Raw genomic sequence first — 16,720 nt, 5'->3', positions numbered from 1 at the left:
ATAACACTGCGGAATAATTTAAGAAATCATCCTATTCTGCTCTTAATTTGTACTACAAGACTAAAAAAACGTGGTTCCTAGGAATTTTCGTGTCATTAATAAAGGAAGTGGATGCTACCTGAATCGTTTGGCCGTTGCCAAAATCATATCCAGTTGCTTAATTAAGTTTTGACGTATCTTATTACCTAAATGTCTAATCTTCACCAATGAAACCAGACAAGGGGTTGCTTGTTACATTTTTTAAGTATGATTTTCTTTTTGAAGTAAACCGATTCAATAAAAGGCATCTCCATTAACTATGGCGTTCTGCATGATGTATAAAACAACAGAACACTTCTTACCTCACTCCTTCGCAGACGTAGCCGAAGACCGTATCGCGTGGCTCTCCCCGAGCCTCCTGATGTTAGTGAAAAGTCGCTCACATATATACTCATCCAAAGTGTAAAACATACAGGGAAATGTCAGCAGACGGGAAATTACATGTATGCCTATATCTTCTGCATAAGTATCCACGTGTACCAAAAAGTCTTGAATTTTTCAATCTATAATAATAAGGTGGAGACAACTCCTAGAATAATATATCTAAGTCACGGACTGTAATGAATCAACAAACCAAAGTAGATTTTATAAAACATTGTCAAGTTGTCAACGACAAATTGCGCTGCATAATATATGGTGTAAAATTCTTGAGTACCAAACAAATAGAAAACTTGAACCTACATCCTGAATTTCAAGCATGTAGTCATTGACTTTATTGAGCTACAACCCCCGGGAGTGCGATCAAGATGTTAATTAGTAGTTGGTATTTACAAAGCTATTGTAGACCGTGGACCGATATGACAGAATCCAGATGTTTCTTGTGCGAAGAGATACAAATGTGCTTTAATATGTACCTTTATCCTTGCTATCAAGTATAGGCCACAGCTTCCCCAATATCCAACCGATTGTTACTTTGAGAGGTATTTGCAAACCTTTTGTAGAACGTGTAGCTTTATTACAGGGTTTAGAACATTTTTAAAATGTTATATTAGTATGATACTAACATCCAGTGTAGGAACCATGTGCCACAGTGATCCTGGTATGCCATATAGTTCCATTATACAGACAGCGAGATGAGACTCCCCATCTGTTGCCAAAGGCATTTAATTTAAAACAATATTTTGAGGCTTCTGCAGATACATGTAAGGGAGGGATCGTCGCTATTCCTAAAATGTAGCAATATACTATACTTTAAGATTCAAGAAATAACTTCAATATTGCTGAAATACACAATAAATTTCACCCTTCACCACACCTTTTATACAAATAAATCAATACTTGTATTTTTGCCTATAGTCGGTGGCAATGTGACAATTTATAATTTATTCTACTACATTTTCATTACGATGTTACTGTATTGTCTTCTTATATTTAAGATTCCGAAATGTACTAAAATCAGAAACACGTTTTCTTAAATTTTCTATTAGTGACAGTCAACTATCGCTATTTTAATCTCACAATCTTAACCTTTACAACGTTTTGTATATAAAAAATATTGGGTTAATAAAACCTGGTACTACGAAGTTTTACATTGTTATCGTAATGGCTGTTATTTTATTGACATCTATGTCTATGCAGGTGATGCAGTAATATGAAAATGAACTATTCTAAGGTTGATACTAAGAATATTTAAGATATAATGTCCTTGTTGATACGCAATTGGATTTTATAAATATATTGTAGTCAATCTGTTACGCAGAATATGCATTTAGAGTGTAGGCAATGGCTATGCACAAGGTATATTATTACAAATAATCAACATTACAGATAGCGAAGCAAAAACTCAATATTATAGATAAAAATGATGAGTTTTTGAATGCTTTTGAAAAATTAGAAATTATTTAAAATTTATTTTGTTTTTTAAATTTAAAAATCTTTAAAGTTAAAAATATAAAAGGAATAGTCAAATGCAACATTGTAAGGATCGGTTTAAACTCCTGATAATTAATATCCAATCATTAATAACGTGAAATGAATCGCACCACACAAGTGTATTAATTTTTGGCTCTTTTCGTCCGTTGAGACACGGTCTGCCTATTCAAAACAGTAATAATTCATAAACATTATGATACAGAGATGCGCCATTTGCAGCAAATACACTTGAGCAATTACAGATTGCTATAGACTCTAACAATCATAATAGAAGTTCAGACATTGCCACATATTTTGTGTACTAATTTATGATGTTAAAAATTTTTCGACTATGCGTAATGTTTTCTTTGCAAGAAAGCCATTATCCTTATTTCGTAAGGATACCTTTTTGGTAGAAACTTTGAATTTATTTTTTGTTAATTTTGTATGTGAACGATATTCTTAAAATGTATGGTATAACCATTAAACAGTCGTCTTAAGCATAGTATGCAGTTCACGTTTGCCGACAATATTTCTATGCATAGCGTTAATTAGAAACTTCACGCTTCTATACTTGATATCCTGGATGTACGAAAAAAAACCAAGCAAACTTTCGTAAACTTTGGTATGAAAAACATCTGGACCTAATTACATAGAATCAGCATCTGGGTTCTGTCATATCGGTACACGGTCTACAATAGCTTTGTAAATACCAACGTCTAATTATCATCTTAATCACACTCCCGGGGGTTGTAGTTAAATAAAGTCAATGACTGCATGCTTGAAATTCAGGATATAGGTTCAAGTTTTTTGTTTGTTTGGCACTCAAGAATTTTACACCACATATTACGCAACGCAATTTGTCGTTGACAACTTGACAATGTTTTATAAAATCTGCTATTATATGTTAATTCATTATAGTCCGTGACGCAGACATATTATTCGTCCAGTAGTCTCCATGGCCAGAGACTAAAAAATTCAAGACTTTTTGGGACACGTGGATACTTATGCAGAAAATAAAGGCATACATGTAATTTTCCGTCCGTTGACATTTCCCTGTATGTTTAACACTTAGGGTGTGTATATATGAGAGCGACTTTTCACTAACATCAGGAGGCTCGGGGAGAGCCACGCGACACGGTCTTCTGCTACGTCTGCGAAGAAGTGAGGTAAGTTGTGTTCTGTTGTTTTATACACCATGCAGACCGCCATAGTTAATGGAGATGCCTAATAATGCATTGGTTTACTTCAGAAAGGAATAATATATTAAGAACTGTAACAAGCAAATCTTTCCCTGGTTCCGTCGGTAAAGGTTAGACATCGATGTACTAAGATACGCCAAAAAATTACTCGAGCAACTGGACATGATTTAGGAAACGGTCAGACGTTTCAGGTACCATTTCGTCGGTGGCACTGGAAAATTCTTATGAGCCACCGCTCTGTCCGATTTGTTGTAGTTTTGTAATAAAAATTTAGATCTGATAGTTTTATGTAGGTAGGAAGAGAATACATGTGTAAAATGTGTTTATTGTTTTCCTGTAACCTTTAGTCATTCACGTTTATCACATGCATGCAAACAAATGGTTGATAAAACTTTCGTATACAATGTAATTTAAATGCACCTCTCATGTATCAAATAGGCTTATCAGGAAATTATTGCTCACATGTTAATTATTCCCCAATATTATACCAAAAAGGACTTTCCTCTGGTTTTAGGTTTGTAGGCTTTGAACTATGTTTTGCAGTAAGGCGTGACTTCTGGCCTTACATTGTAAAAGATCTTGTGCTTTGGGATTTCTTTCTAAATGTTGGCCTTGTTTTTTATTTGTATCAAAACCCCATCCTTAACCAGCTTTATAAGCACAAATCAATTCGGCAACCGCGCGGGGCCAAAAATAGGCCGGCATCCGCCGGGAAGCCCGCCGGTCTCCGTCCAGCTCCCGTTCGGTAGTGCAAAAAAAAATAGGCCGAACACGCGCCGAGCGGGCCCCTTTCTTGATTTGTGACCTAGGCTTATGCTTAGGTCCAATTTGAAACGGCGCCCGTTGGGCATGTCATGACGCCGACTGTCAGGGTCACAATTATATGTTCCTTTACGGCTCCCTGTCGGGGTCTGGTTGTGCTCCGGTCGGCGTTGAGGCGGCTTCTAATTAATATTAATAAACTTTTAGTCCCCTTGGCGGCCGGTTTCTGTCAGGGACCCGACCGGTACCCGGTCAGTCTCCCGTCTTGACCCGTGCGGCGTTCGGTAGGGTGCCGACCGGCTCTTACAGTTCGGCCGGGCAGCTGTCAGATACCTGGCGGGGTCCAGGGGGATCCTGTCGCGTCCCTTGCGGGATCCCGACGGGCTCCTGTCGTGTTTTTGAGCCGGTATATTTATATATAAGCGCTGCACTGCCTGCCAATGTTCACTTGTTTTCTAATACGACATGTCACGTGAAGAGTACACTGAAGTTGGCGATGCAGCGTTTAGTGCAACCTGCCGACAACTTGCAAGCCCGTCTGAGGTTGAGATTGGCGATAACGCGTCACCAAGTACAACCTTGGTCTTCTGGCATTGGTAGCTGAAGAAGAGAGGTAGGCAGAACTGGTGCTTCGCAAAAGACGATGGTGGGTTCGCCCCTGGTTAATGCGCAGAGACCCGTGTACGGACAGAACGAGTCACTGATGATAGAGCTATGTCGTGAACATCATTGCGACTTAAATAGTCTGTATGTAACACTTCTGTTTAATTCTATGCAGTGCCAGGCAGCCCTTGCCAACAGGTCTAAAATACTTGCCATTACCCTACGATTCCTGGCGACCGGGAACAGCTACCGATCCTTGGAGTTTGCCTTCAGGGTAGCCCACATTGCAACACAATATCACTGTTCATTCCTGAAGTACATGTATGCCGGGCTATCGTCTCGGCTGTTTTCTCTTGCCCTTCGGCATTCTGACAGACAAGTACACGGTGTAACAAACACGCGGTACCGGTCAACTGTGCGACGTAGTCTAAGGAAGGAGTTAACATATGCCCCCAATAACCCCCTTTTCACTGATCAGCACATGTGACGTCATAATCTCAGGCAGGTGCCTGTTCGGCCGCCCGACGGTTCCCGGGCAGTGAGGTTACGGCGTCGCTTCGGCGTACCTTGCCGAACGGGGCCCGAAGTGATTTTAAGGTTCCAGGTCGGAGTTTAAATCTGACCAGAGTCTAAGTAAGTGCGCAGTAAATCGCCGGAAACGTGACGTATGGTATGTTTTGGCCGCGATATCGCTGAAATCGTAATATCTGTTTACATATCTTTGTATTTTCTGAAAAGCCTGTTAGTTGTAGCGTTTATAGGTGGCGTAATGTTGGTGGTCCAGCGAAGACTTCCTGGTATCAGTCCGCGCGGATGGTTATGTCGCCGTTTCGCCTGACCGCCGGGATGGTACGTTCTATATGCGTTCTGGGTGTGTTCGGGCCATCGAAGATAGCGATAAACTTATCGCATCGATTTTAATTAAATTCAAAATTTGGAAACATTAGGTTCTGAGCTTCTTCGAGTACTAAGCCGTTACCCTGGGAAAATTCGTTTTTTCCATGCAGCCATGGTTACAAATGACGAAAAAAATGACCCCTTATTTAAAAATGTACTTTGATGTGCCTTATTTACCCCTAAATAAATTGGGCGCAGAAAATATCAATCAAGTGTATTAATAAGCGGCACGGCACCCCTTTCCACCAAAAGAGTGAAAAATTCCGACCCGCGTTTAGTACAGAAATGACAGGCCGTCGGGCTGAGGGTGTCAAATTGCACGAAATACGGAAGGAAACTCCGGTCCGAGACCTTAAGTTTGAGTTAAAATAAATTCGGCGACCGCGCGGGGCCGAAAATAGGCCGGCAGCCGTCGGGAAGCCCGCCGATCTCCGTCCAGGTCCCGTTCGGTAGTGCCAAAAAACAGGCCGAACACGCGCCGAGCGGGCCCCTTTCTTGAATTGTGACCTAGGCTTTAACCCTATCTAGACCGGGCTTTTTTGGGCTTGGTGGGACCGGGGGGGGGCTCATTCGCCCCCCCCCCTCAGAACTCGAGAACGGTATATCGTAGGACCACCAAATTTACAGAGGATGATGTACTAGTAAAAATTTATCATACGTACAATTTTTATGTCGTTGTGACGTCATATGACGTCATTATGACGTCATTAATGTGATTTTATTGGCCAAAACCGTCTAGATAGGTTATTCCCTGAAAACTAAACAGTATACGACATAACTTTACCAAAAGTGTTTATGACAGAATATTAGAATGTACTAAGTCTTATGTTGCCCATAGCAACACCGGTGACGTCCTAAAATGACGTCATGCATATATTACATATCCGCCATCTTGGATCATCAATCTTGAATTTTGAAAAATAGTTTTTTTTTTCAGGATGAAGCCTAAAATACATTGCAAACAGACTAAAGACATTCATATGAACCTTTCTTGTAAAAAAAATGGGAGTATTGATGAAATTTTAAGGAAAATAAGCTGCATTTACCTGATCTAATGATATGGTCCGCCATCTTGGATTTTGGCCAATGACGTCATCAAATTAGCATAAATTATGCATTTTAATGATATAATTTACATATAATTATATGTGATGTTATTAATGTTAGAAACAATGTGTAACTTGACATAAAACCCATAAAATTCTGTTGTTTAAATGGAAATAATTGAATTTGGCAAAAAATGCCTGTCAGAAACCCGTTGCCATGGCAACAAGAAAAATCATAATCTTATTCCACTGATACAGATTTGTTGCCAACAATATTTTAGGAAAAGTCACCAAATTTGGCGGTTCTAGCTTTAGCCGTTCAGACGCTAGGTGACATCAAAGTTGCCGCGGGCACTTTAAGCCCCCCCCCCGGTCTAGATAGGGTTAAGTCTTATCTTATCTGGTCTATATAAACTTAGTTGATAATATACAAAGAAACTCGCTTTGGTAGGACACATGTTATGAGAACTGTGTTCACTCCCCAAGCACGGAATAAAACAAGTCCCTTACGTGTCCAAAACTGTACGCGGTCAGGCACGGTTCTGGACAGACCTCAGCGTGTCCCAGAATGTAGATTTACCCCAGACACGGTTTGTGGACATGGTTTGGGACAAGGCATATGCCTGTCCCAAGCCGTGCAGCTATGGACAAACACATATATTGTTTTTCTAGAAGTTTATTTGCTCTAGTCTGTCGCGGGTACGCGTCAGGACTATCCAGATTCGTGCGTAGGCTTGGCGGATAAGCACAGTCTTGTTTCCGATTCCAGGACTGTGCTTAGGTCAATTTCCTAGTACGTTCTCGGCCTCACCTAGAAACGTCCCTTAAGAAATATTTTTTCTTGAACTATTTTTCAACATGGTCCTCTCTAACTGCAATGCACTTGGTCCAGTGATGCTCCAGCCTTGTTTTCCCCTTGAGAAAGAAGGTTGCATCTGGAGACCCCAGATATATAGGGCCCAACCGCATAGACGACGTAATCACTATTATTAAAACGTTGACGACGTAAGTGGAACTTCAGTTTAAGAAAACGTAGAAGTACGACGCTGCTAGGTCAGGTGAATAGGAAGGGTGGGATTGGACTTGAAAGCCAAATTCGTTTGATGCTGCCACTGACCCACTGTGTGGACGGGTGCATTGTTATCCAGCCAGCTCGGTGATTTTCTCTCGTTTTCTTTTTGATTGTTGTCCTCAACTATCACAATTCTGTTGAATAGTATTGATGCTTTAACCTCTTCGCAGGTAGCCAATCATTACTCCCTTACTGTCCCAGGAAACAGAGACCAAAAGCCTGTAAACGGATAAAACTTTCTAAACTTTTTGAGGGCCGGGAAACATTCTTCATTCATTGTTTGCTCTGTTGTTTTGATTCGAGGTGAAAGTGGTGAACCCAGCTCATCTTGGGTGACAAAGGTTTTGAGAAAATTGCATGGATTGGACTGAATTCGTTACTTGAGAAGTCCAATCTGATTAACTTATGCTCAGACAACATTTTATGCACCCACTTTGCAGATAGTTTGCTCATCCCCAGGATGTCCGACAAAACATTGTGAACTTAGTCACAACACAGGCCAAAGACTCATGTCGGACAGTCTCACATTTGTCATTCTCACCATGTGATGGATGGCCTCAACTGGATTGTCCATGGTGCTGATTTGTGGCATCCTGATAAATTTCCATGTTTGGTGCTCTCTTTGTCGCGTTTGTAGCTAGCAACCCACTTCTTTAAAGTTGACTAAAAAGGGGAGTCATCACCAAGTGCCTTGACCATGTGTTAATGGATTTCCTTAGGGGACATCCCTTTTTATCGATAGTTTTGATCATAGCACACGGTTCTGTTGCGGTCATTTTGTGTTTTTTCCTTCACCCTCCCCATTTTAACGGGGCGTCACGTGCCGTGATTATGAAAATAAAAATGTGCATTTTTGTGTGCAGTGACGTAAGACGTCGCAGTTATACCAAAGAATAGGAGTTTGCCCTTTATTTTCTAGGTGAGGCCGAGAACTTTAACACCTATCGTACGTGTTGTGTTGTGTTGTATCAAGAACCGTTTGCAATTTAATATCTAACCTTCTCAGATGGATGAGGCCATAGAAATTAATAAAACCTTTAAATGCAGAATGATACAAGACACTGTGTATTTGCCTAGACCACCGTGAAATGTAAAAAAAAGTACTTTACAGAGCAGAAAATAAACTGTTTCTTTCCTATTCTTGTCCCGACGAAAAAACAAAGATGGCGGCTTAAAACAGTTAAAAAACAACACGAGAAGGATCCTTCCTCAAAACACTAATTATAAGCTCCTCTTCCAAAGCACGAAATGGGACAAGACCCTTGTGTGTCCAAAACTGTGCGCGGTCAGACACGGTAGGGAGAGTCCCCATGTGTCTCAGAACGTAGATTTGCCACAGGCATGGTTTGGGGCACGCGCCGAGTGTCGCAAACCGTGCCTGGGCATGATTTGAGACACTACAGTTTCTCTCAAGGACTCGTCCGATACCTGGTTAGTCCCCCGTCTTGACACGTGCGGGGTGCGGTAGGGGGCCGACTCTCACAGTCCGGCCCCCTACAGACTCCGGGCCCCCGGCAGCTGTTGTTTCCTTGACCGGGTGCAGGGATGATCCTGGTGAGTCCCTGATTGTCGTGTTTTCGAAGCGGTATATATATATATAAGCGCCAAGGACACACCGACGCCTAGTATTTCTTCTCGCCGGTGTCCTGGGTGATTGAAGTTCGAATTAAAATCAACTCGGTGATCGCGCGGGGCCGAAAATAGGCCAGTAGCCGCCGTGAATCCCACCACTGCACCGGTCTCCGTCCAGGCCCCGCCCGATAGTGAAAAAAACAGCTGCTGAGGCGCCGCGAGGGCCCCGCCCCATTTTGAGTTCTGGCCTAGGCTTAAACTCTGTTGAGCGAAACGTTAAAAATCAAAACCATCTGCATAAATTATAAGGAAATGCGTAATAGCATTCTTTGTTAAATTTGTTAACGGACAGGAGTCATATATATAACCAGTTCAATCGGGTCTACCGTTCATAAGACATGAAAATTTATAGTGTTGAGTTGAAGCTTTGTTCAAACACAGAAAGAAAAAACTCACAGACACTCGCCAACATTTGAGTTACATAAATGATCTCTTTGCTGACTTTCTGGAAGTGGTAGGAGATTCCGTCTTTCGGTTAGTTTCGAATCACTTCTGACGTCATTACGCTTCTGACTTCCGGAAAGTCAGAGAGTGAATCATTTTTAATGAGTTAATTTCGACAGAAAATCACAGTGAGGTTCTTTCTTTTTGTGTTGGAACAAAACTAAAACTTTACACTCTGGATTGTAGAACACGATGATCTTACATTAGAACCTGTTAATTTGAATCTGAAATCTTATTAATAAAAATAGTTATCATAGTTGTCCTGACAGGATGCGGGCAGCCATGGCGATGTGGACGGTCCTGCTGCTGTTGGTTGTCAACACAGGTAGGAGAACTGGCATGACAAATGCATTCTAGTCTCCTTAACATTGTCAAAATTAACATTCTAAAAAATTGAAAGCTTATGACACCAATGACAATCGTACGAGAAGCATGTTTTTTTTAAGTTTCCTGTTGGCTTTACGTACAGCTTGTAGCAATGATAATACATTATTTAAAGCCGTTAGTTTGTAACTGATTTTACGGTTATTACGACAAAAATACTAATCGGTCATTTCAAATAGTTTGGACAATATTTTGCAAATATATGATTTACTTATACTACGTCAATAGCTGCAAAAGGCCGTATTACTAAATAATTAAAGGTACAGTAAGTTATAGAGTACAGTACCTTAGAAGGGACTTAACGGTTATAGCAAAAAAATACTTGTCATTTGGAATCTTTTGGATTATATTTTTCGAATGATAGAATTTGGTCATACTTCTTCAAAATAATGTGAAACACCGTAAGGTGCAGTAAGTTACAAGTGCACTTTAAATTCTAAGAATAATCTTTATCATTTTGGCTCAGGCTCACCCAGTTTGTCCAGCTTTGTTATTAAACAGCCCAAGTCATAAAGCGCAATATTAAGACATATATCTATAAAATTACAGTTATACACGAAAGTGCATGTTTGTCAAGAAACCCCGTGCATAATCGGTAAGTAATGAAATTAAACTGTATGTTAATGTCTAGGTAGCGTAACTGCTGGCCGTTATGGGGGCTATGACTACTGGGTAAACCACAATTTGTTGTCCTACTGGGACGCAATGAATAGCTGCGGTGGTGGCCATCTTGTGGACTTCAGTAAAGGGACATCTGACGGTAGCTTTAACTGGGATATTCAGAGCTACCTCGCTCGGAATGTTCTTGGCAACTACTGGCATCTCTTTTGGGCTGGACTCCGGGAGGTACATTCCAGTTACTTGCATTATCTTTACAAAGAGCCTTGTAAACTCATAAACGTTCCATGCTGAATACGAGACCTTACAAGTCATTCACCGACACTTTGTATTTTCGCACATGTAAAAGAATGCTAAAACATACCTATCAAATCGTTCGCCGAAGTTTCATATTTTGAACACACAATGGCATATTTAAAACGGACCTATTAAGTCATTCAACGACATTAGCCGGCATCCCATTAATTGATGCCGCAACAGCCAATACTTACAAACGCCTTTATTCTTGTTTAATTTATTTGTCTTTAACCCTATCTAGACCGAGGGGGGCTAAAAGTGCCCGCGCCAACTTTAATGTCACATAGCGTCTTAACGGCTAGCCCTAAAGCGGCTAAAGTTGGTGACATTCCCTAGAAAATTGTTGGCAACAATACTCTATCATTGGAATAAGAAAAAAAATATTTGTGTTGCCATGGCAACGGGTTTCTGACAGGCATTTTTTGCTAAATTTAGTAATTTTCATTCCAACAATAGAATTTTATGGGTTTTATGTCAAGTTACACATCGTTTCTAATATTAATAACATCCCATATAATTCTTTGTAAATTTTATAATTAAAATGCGTCATTTAGGCTAATTTAATGACGTCATTGGCCAAAATCCAAGATGGTGGACGGTATCATTAGAGCAGGTGTACACAGGTTATTTTCCTTAAAATCTCAACACTCCCATTTTTTAAAAATAGGCTCATATGATCGTCTTTAGTCTGTTTACAATGTATTTTAGGCTTTATCCTAAAAAAACTATTTTTGAAAATTCAAGATTGATGATCCAAGACGGCAGATAGCTTAAATATGCATGACGTCACCGGTGTTGCTATGGGCGACATAAGACTAAGTATACCCTAATATTCTGTCATAAACACTTTTGGTAAAGTTATGTTGTATACCATTTAGTTTTCAGGGAATAACCTATCTAGACAGTTTTGGCCAATATAATCACATTAATGACGTCATAATGACGTCATATTACGTCATAACGACAAAAAATTGTAGTTATGATATATTTTTACTATAACCCCATCCTCTGAAAATTTGGTGGTCATACGACATACCGTTCGCGAGTTCTGAGGTGGGGTCGAATGGGTCCCCCCCCTCGGTCCCACCAAGCCCCAAAAAGCCCGGTCTAGATAGGGTTAAGTATGTGTTTAAGAATGTAATCTATATTTCAGTACAATGGGATGTGGAAATGGTGGCCCGGTGGCAGACCTGCTACGCATATTCCCTGGCATGGGGGCCAACCAAATAATGGAAATCAAAACTGCGGCCTATGGAAGTGGAATGTTGTGTACAGAGTCTGGGCCTTTGATGACGAGTATTGTACCACAGTATTCAAATCCATTTGTCAGAAAGGTAAGTTAATTATTGAGCTTAGATTAAACACAAAGTAACATTTGTTAATACACGTGGTATAGCCATATCTATTCTCAAACATCATATACCAAACCTTTTTTTTCAATCACACTTAATACAGATTGAAAGATACATATCTTTATTGGTGTGACTTACACAAGAGTGATAAAAACGCGGCGGGGTAAGAAATGTATTAAATTATAGATCTGAAGTTAATGATTATTTCAGGCTCGACGGCCCATATCATACACATAACACGACACAAACCTTATCTAAAAACAAACAAAAATCTAAATATTTACAAATAAATGTAAATAAAGACCCCCCCCCCCCTTACGGTAGGAGAAGCAATCTACACTAATCCAGAACAGGCTGGAGGAAAGCTATCGAACGGAGCAACAGTTACGCATACAGCAATTTTCTGTCCGAATCTGCACAATTAGGTCGCTATTATCATTTATGCCGTCACAGCAGTCGACTCGTAACCTATGGATGGTTCTAGCTCTGTAGCTGCACAATAGCTGAGCACAGTATGTTCGACTACAATGTGATATAAAGAGAATGCGTTTTACTTTTAATGTCATGGATTTTTTTTTCCTTTACATCACGGATCAATTAACTCATAGGTCAAACCTACCTTTTATTTCAACTAAGACGTCAACGAATGCTCCAGTAACAACGGAGGCTGCGCACACAACTGTGTGAACACTGATGGGAGTTACCACTGTACCTGTCGGACTGGGTACGAGCTGTCTGGGTCAAGGACCTGCGTTGGTAAGGTTGTTCGGCCACAAAACATTGAGTGAAGACATGTTAAGCCCTTGTAATTTCGTAAGGTTTGCAATTTGAAAGATTTTATGACGAGTAATGTACCGCAGAATTGAAATCTATTTTTTAATCGATTGGCCATTTATTAACACAGCTTAACATTATAGACGTGGTAACAGTATCTATTCTTAAACATAATAGCCCCAACCTTTTCAGTTACAGTTGATATAAATTGATAACATACATATGACCATTGGTAAGACTAAGACAAAAGTCATACAAAATTTGCCTTGGCTATAAATGTATCAAATTATAGATCTGTAGTATATGTCATGCAATGTGTTGTTTTTTTAACACCAGATGCTCTTGATTGCTACAGATTCTATTAGCTCAAGTCTAATCTACTTTTTCTTTTAACCAAGACGCCAACGAATGCTCCGGTAACAACGGAGGCTGTAACCACGGCTGTACGAACACCGTTGGGAGCTACCGCTGTACCTGTCGGACTGGATACAGGCTGGCTGGGCCATGGACCTGCGTTGGTAAGGTTGTTCGGCCACAAAACTTTGAGTGAAGACATGTTAAGCCCTTGTAATTTCGTATGGTTCGCAATTTTAAGGATTTCATGACTAGTAATGTACCACAGAATTAAAATCTATTTATGACTTGATTGACAATTTATTAACCCAACTTAATATGTTAATACACATGGTAACCATATCTTTTCTCAAACATGATGCCCAACATCTTTCAGTCATAATTAATATAGATTAATAACACATATCATTATTAGTGATACTGGGAGAAGATACATAAAAACTTAGCCGCGGCTATAAATGTATCAAATTGTACTGTACATTTTCAAGGTGAAATAAAGGTTGAAAAAAAAATTATAGATCCAATTGGTTTTCGTGACCAATTATCAAGTTTATGAACTGTTTGATTTTTTATTAAATCCTCTTGATTACTACGGATTTGATCAAACCAAGTCTAATCTACCTTTTATTCTAACCAAGACATCAACGAATGCTCCAGTAACAACGGAGGCTGCGCACACGACTGTGTGAACACTGATGGGAGCTTCCACTGTACCTGTCGGGATGGGTACCAGCTGTCTGAGTCAAGGAACTGCGTCGGTGAGTACGGCCATGGATATTAAGTAAATATACCTCAGGGGCTTGTATTTTGACAAGGTTTCAAGATGGACAAGAGGTTCCATAAAACATTTCATCTTATTATGCTTGGTATGTCTGATAAGGTTGTATTGAACCTGTTGTCCCCTTCTAAGATCGAAACTCGTGTAGCCTTAATTCACAAGATGTTAATCAAAACGCCACAGCAGTTCCAGAACAAGCTGACAGAGAGCCTTAAAATTAACGTCACATCATTCCTAGTAGCCTATTTACCTTTAATCTAACATCCGTGACCACAGCTCTTCCAAAACAGGATAAATGGAAACAGAAAATCGTCCAATGGTCGTTAAATGTATGAAATGAAGAAAAAAATTTGTAACATCTGTAGCCTATTTTAAAATAGGCTTCGTTAATAAAAATGTCCATGTCTGTTCGTTTAAAGCGTATGATGATATTCTGTTGTCCTGTCAGACGTTGATGAGTGTCTTGCCAACGGAGGAAGAGGTCCCTGTGACCACATCTGTACGGACGAGTTGGGGAGCTACCGCTGCTCCTGTAGAGACGGATACGAACTGGGTTCTGATGGCTTCTCGTGCGTTGGTACGTAAATTTACTGGTTACTTAAATCTTTACGCCCAGCAGCATGCTATTAAAATTTAAATGATACTTTTTTTAAAAATCTGGCAATAGTATACTATTAACAATATCGCAACTAAGGCCAAGTAGACATTGGATGTGATCTTATACCCAATACTAGCCCAGAAAAAATGACGCGGGGACCCCCAACGAGGCCCTTTCCCTAACTTGACCTTACTAACTTACTCTCAACGGTAACTTGCCAACTAAAAATCATTTGTTAATTTACCATTTGCACGTATATTAAAAACAATTACACAATCAAATAACAATAATAATCAAAGAATGTGCGGGGTAGGCCAGAAACCTGGGTGGTTTTTCTAGAGGCCTACCCCAAGCAAAGATAACTTATGACAAAACATATTCAAATTAAACATCAAAATTAAACAATGAAATAATTGAACAACGATTAATTAAACAAAATCAAGACACAGAAATAATAAATGAAGTGTATAAACTAACTAAAACATAATTAAACAAAAGTCTAATACCTGTAATTCAGGTAGCTGTTACAGATTGAACGGATTAAATAATTAACATGAGAATTAACGATTAAAACAAAATATTAACAATAACAAGGAAAACAAACAAATCAGATTGTAGTTGTACTGGGGTTTTGTAAGAAAAAGTTTTTAAGAAGTTTTCATCATGAACATCTATTTAAGGATTCTCTAGTTATCTAGTTAACAAGAAAAAACACAAACACAAAAGGTCAATTGTAGTAAAGTAAGAACCCCCCACGAAGCCTATTTTGGCCAATGGTCAGCCCAATCGCAATACACCTGCCAAAATCGTGAACCTTGGACCATTCCTTCAAGAGTTAGCGTGCATAATCTGTCAAACAATGTCAAAAAGAATCTTGTCGAAGGCAATAGTGTTAGGGTTAAGATATTCAAAGGCTCTCTGTATCAAGCCGTTGGTGTAATACAGCCAGCTACCGCTGTGCCGCGTGCCGGTACCGGTGTGTAAGACCATACATCTGTCATACCGGTTATAAAAATGCAGATTGACTACAGGCAGACAGCACTAATTTAAAAAAAAAGTTACATCCCTAGATACCAATGCTTGCAGATTTTTTCTGTTCTATATTCCATTATCACCTTCACCTAGAACCATTTAGAAATTTGAACTTCGATTCCAAAACCACTACCCGCCTACCAAATATCACGACGATCAATTTATAGCTTCACGAACTATGTTGCTGCCATACAGACACGACTTCTCGAACTATGCTGCTGTCATACAGGCCCACACATATCCATTCCACCATAGTCAAACCACAAACATGTCATTCTGGCGATGGCAATGATGAATTTAGTCGTCAGTCATAAAGGTTAATGTAAAATCGAGAAGAAATTAGATCGTGGAAACCTAATTGTAAAACACACACACTGATACTGTTATAAAATACTCAATAATACTGAAGATTTGTATTTAAGAGTGGACTGGAATTAACAGAATCTGATATTTATTCTCAGTATAGACACTTTTTATTTAAGTACATCGATGACATATATGATTTTTTTTCTACAGCTCCTTGCAGCGAGGACTTCACACCACCTCAGCACGGCTCGGTCACGTGCGGCGATGTTTCAACCGGCGGAAGATTCTGCACTGTGGCCTGTAACGCGCGGCACGAGTTCGCCTGCCGACCCGCGGACGGTTACAGCTGTGACACGGATGGCAATTGGAACCTGCTCGGTCGATCAACCTGTGATGCTGACGAACTGCCTGGAGATGCGCTGTGGCCAGATTGCTCGCGTGAGTTATGTTTCGAATACCACCCAAACCGTCCCAGAAACACTTTTCCAGCGCAAACGAAACAAACCACATATGTTTGAAAGACTTTAGCAAAAGGCTTTCTTACAATCTCCAAACAAAAATTTTGGTGTCTACAAAGAAAGTGTCAAATTGGCCAGGGTTCATCCAATTGCGTTACCACTTGCACCCACTCGTCTGATGTTGAAAAGTACCAGTGCAAATCAGAACCCCCCCCCCAAAA

General features: G+C 39.9%; 1 protein-coding gene across 1 annotated transcript in view; it reads left to right on the top strand.

The window, feature by feature from the left end:
- The first annotated feature begins 3,012 nt into the window (after positions 1-3,012).
- The window catches only part of LOC109475494 (fibrillin-1-like), a 15,476-nt gene continuing 1,768 nt past the window's right edge, over positions 3,013-16,720 (top strand). The window contains exons 1-9 of the mRNA XM_019776126.1: positions 3,013-3,059; positions 9,806-9,873; positions 10,564-10,778; positions 12,001-12,181; positions 12,836-12,955; positions 13,372-13,491; positions 13,966-14,085; positions 14,554-14,682; positions 16,252-16,479. Of these exons, the coding sequence (XP_019631685.1) occupies positions 9,819-9,873; positions 10,564-10,778; positions 12,001-12,181; positions 12,836-12,955; positions 13,372-13,491; positions 13,966-14,085; positions 14,554-14,682; positions 16,252-16,479 (1,168 nt within the window). The 5' untranslated portion in view covers positions 3,013-3,059; positions 9,806-9,818. The remainder of the gene's footprint in view (positions 3,060-9,805; positions 9,874-10,563; positions 10,779-12,000; positions 12,182-12,835; positions 12,956-13,371; positions 13,492-13,965; positions 14,086-14,553; positions 14,683-16,251; positions 16,480-16,720) is intronic.

This window comes from Branchiostoma belcheri, unplaced genomic scaffold, assembly GCF_001625305.1.
Source record: "Branchiostoma belcheri isolate BF01 breed outbred unplaced genomic scaffold, Haploidv18h27 scaffold103, whole genome shotgun sequence".
NCBI classification, from domain to species: domain Eukaryota; kingdom Metazoa; phylum Chordata; class Leptocardii; order Amphioxiformes; family Branchiostomatidae; genus Branchiostoma; species Branchiostoma belcheri.
Note: the sequence above shows the minus strand (reverse complement) of the source record. Positions and strands in the feature narration are given on the sequence as shown.